The sequence below is a fragment of the Watersipora subatra genome, chromosome 1 (assembly GCF_963576615.1).
Source record: "Watersipora subatra chromosome 1, tzWatSuba1.1, whole genome shotgun sequence".
Lineage (NCBI taxonomy): Eukaryota > Metazoa > Bryozoa > Gymnolaemata > Cheilostomatida > Watersiporidae > Watersipora > Watersipora subatra.
The window spans coordinates 73,529,653-73,537,524 of NC_088708.1; the positions used below are offsets into that span (position 1 = coordinate 73,529,653).

Consider the following 7,872-nt stretch of genomic DNA (forward strand, 5'->3'; position numbering starts at 1 on the left):
AGCCTCACGATTTTCTTTGAACTGTGAATTTTCATTCTTGTTTGCTAGCAACGGAGTTGATGACCGATAAGATAAGTCTTATGAATGGGTTCATGTAGATACTCTATCAGCTGATGATAACAAATAAAAACATCACTACCAAGACCAAGCTAGGCGTACATTGTTGACAGAAGGTACAATACATGACAGAATCGTAACCCTGCTAGAGAATAAAATGATATGTATGCTTATTCTAGATGGTATGGTCTGTTAGAGAGTATATAAACTAGTTGTATGTGATACCAGAAGCATACATAACAATACTGCTAGCATAGTATTTTCAATACTCAAAGAACTAACAGCTGCAGAAGCTCTAACAATGCAAGTTGAATTTTGAAGATTTTTCAAATTATTATTCATCCTTCAATTTGTCAAATATGGTAGTTTGTTTTATAACTCTCCTTGTATAGCCCTTGTATGTCACAGCAGGTGATTGTTCAACACTTGTATAGTCATGTCACAGCAGGTGATCGTTCAACACTATTCACCAGCTATGCATTGTTCCACTTTTTGATGCATTCTTCTGGCCATATAGCAACAACTAGACAAACATTGTTTCATATAGCTCTATCAGATATGAGAAATCTAAGAGCTGATTTCCACCATCTTCATAACCTGCATTACTACAGACACCTCAAGACAACCACAATCCTGCTCTCTGCACCAAGAGTTCCAGCTAAAGTATACTATAGGAAATAGCTAGCAGGAGCCCTGCAAACAGTGTCCGAAACAGAGTTTTCTCAACATGTTCTTCCAGTGTATCCATACGAGCAAGCACCTGCTGACACTCAACTCCGTGTGACAGTACGACCTGATCAGTATCAGTACACGCAGAGGCATCTATTAAATTATCTCCAACAGAGAAGTTGTCCACTTGAATAGAGTTTTCCCTATCTAATGACTTGCTAACGCTATTACTTTCAACTAATCGTTCGGTGACTTCATCCAGCCTAGATTGAATTTCTTCTAGTTTGTCAGTAACTGATGGAGTTGCATCCCTTGACAACATCATAGATTTGAGTTGCCGCATCCTCATTCTGTTGTTTACGCTTGAGCCTGCAAGGGTAACAGGTTATCAAATAAAGGCAAGCTATTAGCTAAATACTGACACTAATTGTTAGACCTGCCCGCTTGTCTAAATTCATACAGTAGCTCTGCCCCTAGGATACCAGACTAGACTTTGTCTCGTGAACAACTTAGTCCAACCTATAACGCCCAAGCAGGCTCCTATGAGAGACCCTCCCAAAGACCAGTACTTCGTACGCTCTGCTTGGGCTGATTCTTTACTGTGGGAGTCGCGAAGAGCTGTAGAAAGCAATGTGAAACGCTCTCTCTCCTCTTGCTCAAGACCATCTACCTGCGACATGAGTAGGCAGCGATAATACCACAGTTTTAAAATAGTGTGTTGGAACAGGTGACACGACTGTTCACCTGACCCACATACCAAATGTTGCATATCTATTGATGCTATAAACGCTATGACCCATAAACCAAATGATATAGGTATATCTATTGATGCTATAAACACAATAACCCATATACCAAATGGTGTATATCTGTTGCTGGTATAAACACTATGACTCATATACCAAATAGTGTATATCTGTTGCTGGTATAAACACTATGACTCATATACCAAATAGTGTATATCTGTCGCTGGTATAAACACTATGACCCATGTATCAAATGTTGTATATCTGTTGCTGGTATAAACACTATGACACATGTATTAAATGTTGTATACCTGTTGCTGGTATAAACACTATGACCCATGTATTAAATGTTGTATATCTGTTGCTGGTATAACCACTATGACTCATATACCAAATGGTGTATATCTGTTGCTGGTATAACCACTATGACTAATATACTAAATAATGTATATCTGTTGCTGGTATAACCACTATGATTCATATACTAAATGTATCAAATAGAACGGTTATTTGCATTGCTGCCAAATCTATAAAGTAAACTCTCTACAAGAATGATAACCATGCTGGCAAACAATGCATCATCCTGTCAGGGTATGCCATGAGCTATACTTTGTACCTTAGATTTGCTACAATGTTACACAAGGCAGACAGTCAAGAGTTATACAGCTTGCGCTAGTTGTCGATATGTCAAACTTCTACTGACTAGGCAGCAGCTCCATGTTATTTACACAAATTCCTTCTAGAATGTACTTTTAGACTAGCAGATGTAAGTCATTTATTACCTTCATAGATACATACAAGAACACCGACGAGAGTATGAAACAAATAGAACTAGCTCTTGGAGATAAGAAACAACATAAAATATAAAACTGTCGAGTTTTCTCAGCTAGTGAGCAAGCATTTAACTTAGCATTTAATATAACCAAACACCCTGTTCATATTTGCACATTTCACATATATAATCGTTACCGCATTCGCTGTTAATAATTGATCTAAAAACACCGTTGAAAGCAATAAGGGTGCTTTCAGATATCATAAATATCTATTGGTGATTAGCCCAGGCATTAATTTAGTCACAAATGAGAAGTCATTCTCTCCATGCAATTTCCAGCAATATGTGACCAAAATGTAAATTACCCTATCAAAGACCTGCGAAAGAATCTAGTAAAACCTTCCAGCACATACTGCACACATTTGTTATGAAGCGTGTATTTGGTAGTCGTGGTCTGAAAACGTTAAAACACCACTCAATATCACGGCCCACACAATTACTGATGTACCACCACGCATGCATTAATCAGCTGTCTACAGACCCTACCCGACCCCAACCCTTCTGGTAAAGCAAAACAATCCTAAAGAATACGCAATTGTTCCCCTAAGTTATTGGACCAATTTTTACACAGATTGACAAACCAACCATATTGCATTTCTAAATTTACAGGTTTTCATTTAGAATCCAAAAATGCGCAAAGTAAAATCAGGATAGCTTATGTTATAAAATATTTTGTGTAATCCAATGCTAAAATTCCCCACACACCTACATGTATACATACGACTGAGCAAATATGAATAACTAGCAAGCAAGGAGTGGACAACTGCAACCACTGACTGCGACGAGTCACTGTAAACATCGGCAACTGCTGACCTCATTGCGTAAAGTTTGTTCCTCCTTAATTATGGTATGTTCCTCTGTCAGCAGTGTCAAGTACCTGTCATCAGTACGTGGTATCTTCTCCAGCTCTGTGTTCAGTTTTTTCAACCTTGTGAAAAAATTGAATGGCATTGATATTCCTCAAAGTTCCAGCATGCAGCTGAGTGAAAATTATAACTGCATGTAGGCAATGCAACAATCTGCAATCAAGTCACAGTAGATCACAATGCTAAACAACTTTTTCCCAAATCTATTGTTTTGACTGATCATACTTTCTTATAGGCATTCAAGTCCCCTTTTCCCTGTTCATTCTCGTTGGTTACAAGCATTCATTGTAAACCTGTTTGGCAAAAGCTTAATATTTTGAGTATTATCTCCTCTTGTTTATTGCAAGCAGAAGCTGTGTATGTGTTCCAAAGCACTGTGGAATCCCAAAAACTTAACTAGACACTAAAAGTCCTATGGTGAGAAAGCCTACTGATAAGAGAGACCCTCAAACCACTGTTGAGAGCCAAAGAAATGCTTTTTTCTTGATTGAGATTTGAGCCACCGACCTACCATATGATAACTTCATGTTTTATCAAGTACTTTATGTCAGTCCAGTAAAGTTCATCTAGGAAGCCAAGGCTAAACTGCTTTGTTTTCAGTGTTACCGGCTTTCATAGCTATCTTTAATCAACATGTCATAACATTGCTGAATATATTTGAGATACATAAAGTTTACAAATCTCTTGCAGTTAAGTGTTCGTAACAGTATGCCTAAAAGCTGCGCAAACACAACAAACTACAAGTTTTTTTTATAACAAAAACACAAAAAAATTTAATATTTCACCAAACCCCAATAGACTAATTATTTTTGTCAGCTCACGTTATGTACCAATTACATTTTTATTAAAAACCAATAGTTAAACAATAACAACATGAAGAAAGAAACAGCAATATTTATTTGGCATTTAAAGGGAACCAATCAGATGCAGAGTTCCAGAATTATTTTCTTGTATCACTTTTCTAAATGATCTGGTTGTGCCAGTAAGTCTGATGCGAACAAAATATTTTATTTTAAATATTCAACTTCCCATAAAACTACGCAATGCTGTGTTGTAATTTTTAGCCTGTTAACTACGAGCATTTTTGTGACCAAGTTCAAATTTCTTTTACTATAATTGTCATAGGTAGTTTTCAACCATTCTTTAATGCTGCAACAGTTACCGATTGGTTGCTGCAACAGAGTATTCCTCTAAAACTTATGAGTTTTGATAATAATAACTCAATAACAATTTTATTTTTAATTATCAAATAGAACTACAGGTCGCAGAGCATGAAGAAAACAGAGATGAGGAGACGATAACGAACAATAAACATGAGAACATAAACATGGGAACATAAACATAGGAACATAATTGCTGTGTGACTGAAAGCTTACCTCACCTGAATGGTGGTTAAACAGTGTTGCTTTTCTCTTCGCTTTTGCTGGGTAGAAATGAAGACAGTTTCTGCCTACAAATGTCTTATGAATTATTAAAGTAATACACAAATACCTCCAAGAGCCACACTTTGAGCTTTCCATACCAAAACAGCTCGGCCTCAGTCCACTACATTATTATTCTACAGATTCATGGCCTGAATTTGATCATTTCATGTCTGTGCTGTCTGTGGGCCATTTATGCAGATGGGAATATAAACTAGCACTTTCAATATTCGATGAGTTTTAGTTCATAGCCCAAAGAACTACAAGGAATTTATGTGAAATCAAAATCTAACCGAACCACATTTTCATTAATTAATTAATTTAAAGCCGGGTTATGAAAAATTGTCTTGGTGTAACATATTATAGAATATTATAATTTATATATATACTGTATATATATCAGATGTTTTTCTACCAAAGCATATTTTAGAGATGCCATTTCAAAGAACAATTGATAGCGTAACTTTCCGCATGAAAAAACCAGAATCTTGTCCCAAATCTACTCGCCAACCATCTGAAACTATAGATTAAATTATACACTAACATTGTGTTAAGTTCTAATAAATTTCCTCATAGTTTGAAATTTTATAAGCTTGTTGTGAAACTTTATAAAAACTTCCAAAAGGAACACATAAAAATTTTCAGTAATGTATTAAAAGTAACAAAAGATTTCTTATGTAGTTTTCTTGTCGAATGCCCACAAGGAATACAAGCATCGTGTCTTGGTGAACATTTTTGATCACAAAGCTTACACATCAGGTTTGTCAGCATCTGATAAATTCTTTATTCTGCAACATACCCATTGATTATACCTATTGATAGATTTATTGATTAGACCTACATGTAAATACTTATTTCTAATGTAAACTATATGCAATAGAGCTATCAAAGATTGCTTCAAGTTTGCTTCCAAATTAGGATGAACTAGTTTTGAGCTACAAATATATCTAGCTAAGTATACATGACTTTAATTAAAAAAATTTAGTTATAGCTAACTGTGTTTTTGATTGCCACGCCTTTTGATACATTATTACTGAGGGATCTTCGCAGCCACAAGAACGTTTATTCAATGTCAACTTTAGATATGGGCAAGTAGAGTTGCTTCTTTGGTGGCAAAGTTAGGGTGGAGTAGATTAAAACAGAGGTAGAGCAGAGTAACTTAATCCCAGTCAAGACAAGTTGCCTTGAAATGAATTAACAGAGGAATTTATTTTTGTCTGCTTTCTGGCTATTTGCTGATTATTTACCATTCGCTTATGAATATCAGACGATGCTTCAACTTATTATTCTATTGCTGCCGTACCATACTGAGTAATCGTAACATACCAGCATGTATTCTTCCAAACAACTCCAAACTAAGATGTACATGTACGTATATACTGAAAAATAACAGCAATAGATATGCAATAAAAACCACAAGTTTCTTTGCTTTCATCAGTCACACTTCTTTCAAATCATTTAGCAAAATTTATGGGAAAAACTTAAACAAGGAGTAATCCCTTGATTAAAGCTCCTAAACGTTGGTTAAAAGTGACAAAAAATGCGAAGTAGTCTTTTAACATTGCTAACATCATAAACATAAGAATCTGTAATGACTTGACCCTGAATATTTCCTATCTTCCTACATTGTGTTTTTGAAATACTATTAAATGTAAATGTTAAATTGGCAGCATGGTAGTAAAAACAAGTTAGGCCTATATAGAAAATAGATATATTTAAATAACTTCGTATGTTAATCTAAAAAAGAGTGAGTGTTAGTTGTGAAGGAAAAGAGGCAGGACAAGCAATAAGTAACAGTTTGAGAGTTGTAAAGCTTAATAATTGTAGCAAAACCACCAATTAACGACCATACACGAACTATAGCATATCTGCTACCGTGAACTACTATCAACCAATCAGCTTTGAATATTAAACAACAACAGAATACTACACCCCTTCAAATAGTACATCACTGAGCTACTATCTACTAGGCGATACAACAGGTTGGGCAGGTACTTAAAACTAAAAACGTTAGCGCACAGGTTAATAATCATATTACGTACTACTTTTTATGAAATCAACAATTCAACTCACTTGTAATACGTTCTCTTGCGCTGACTTAACAGCTGTCAACCCAACAAAATCTTCATATGCCTTCAGCCATCGTTTTGCATGAGTGTTTATATTGCGGAGATTAGAAAGTTGAGCATTTGCCTTAAGCATTTTTGTTTCACAATAAAAAGTTTGTTTATAAAGGTAGTTTTAGTGCAATCAAAAATATATCAGTGTCAACAACAGCATACTACTGCCATTTAAACACAATCATTGGCCTAAACAATCTATATAATCAATCATCAAATGCCTAGATCCGGAGCAATGCACTGGCTTAAGAAAAAAAATCTAAATAGATTCGCTATGAGTCGTAAACATTTTTATCTCTCCTTCATACCGGTAGAAAATAACTCCGCCGTTGCTTAGTTAATACATGTGCGCGTACATGTATAGGCAAGCCAAGGTGTTGCACTACATTCAAACTGCAAACAACACATAATATAATTTTTTCTGAACTATTTTCTTTCTCAAAATATATCGAGCTGGTACATACAAAATGAACTTGATAAGATTCAAATTGCTAACACACATGCAATTACATATTAGCATAGGCTAATTTTGTACTTGAAAATAAATTTTATTCATGATTAGCGCTGTTCATATACATGTACTTGTTTTGACAATACCAATAAATACATACATACAGAAAAAATTTTCGATGTTAGTTGTCAACTATAATAATTTAAACACTAACTTACAAATACTAAAGCGAGCCTGAATGCATGTACAGCCTGGTATAATTGTTGCATTGCTATCTGAGTACTGATTATGCCTATCATATCATAGCATATCACAAATTAAAATAAATTCTACTATCTTTAAATCTAAGTGTTTGTCATTTGTTTGGTGGTCTGTCATTCGTGTGCAGTTATAGCAAAAAAGTTTTAGGAACAAAAAATCTGGTTTGCACTGGATTTAAACTCAGAACCTACCTCTAAGTCTGCAAACACATGAGCTAACCTACTAGACCACGCGGAGTCAGCGACAGTGGACAGCGATGGGCAGTCAGCAGTGTGCAACTAAAATGAGCCTATAGAATCATTTTTCTATATATGTACATCTATATATTTCTCAAAGTCCGTCTGTTGGAAATGCGGCTATAGCTATTATTAGAACAGCTGAACTGGACAACAATACAGACTCAAAGTCATGGCTTACGGTCATTGGAAGCCTAACCTTATTAACTAGCT

The 7,872-nt window shown here is 35.3% G+C and overlaps 1 protein-coding gene across 1 annotated transcript; it reads right to left on the reverse strand.

Annotated features, from left to right (window-relative positions):
• Positions 1 to 26: 26 nt before the first annotated feature.
• Positions 27 to 6,946, reverse strand: LOC137392649 (mitochondrial potassium channel-like). The gene is made up of 5 exons (XM_068079024.1): positions 6,665 to 6,946; positions 4,547 to 4,620; positions 3,118 to 3,232; positions 1,246 to 1,396; positions 27 to 1,095 (listed from the first exon to the last, which is right to left on the reverse strand). Exons 1-5 carry the CDS (start codon positions 6,791 to 6,793, stop codon positions 716 to 718), a joined length of 849 nt encoding a protein of 282 aa, XP_067935125.1. The 5' UTR covers positions 6,794 to 6,946; the 3' UTR covers positions 27 to 715.
• Between the last annotated feature and the right edge of the window lie 926 nt (positions 6,947 to 7,872).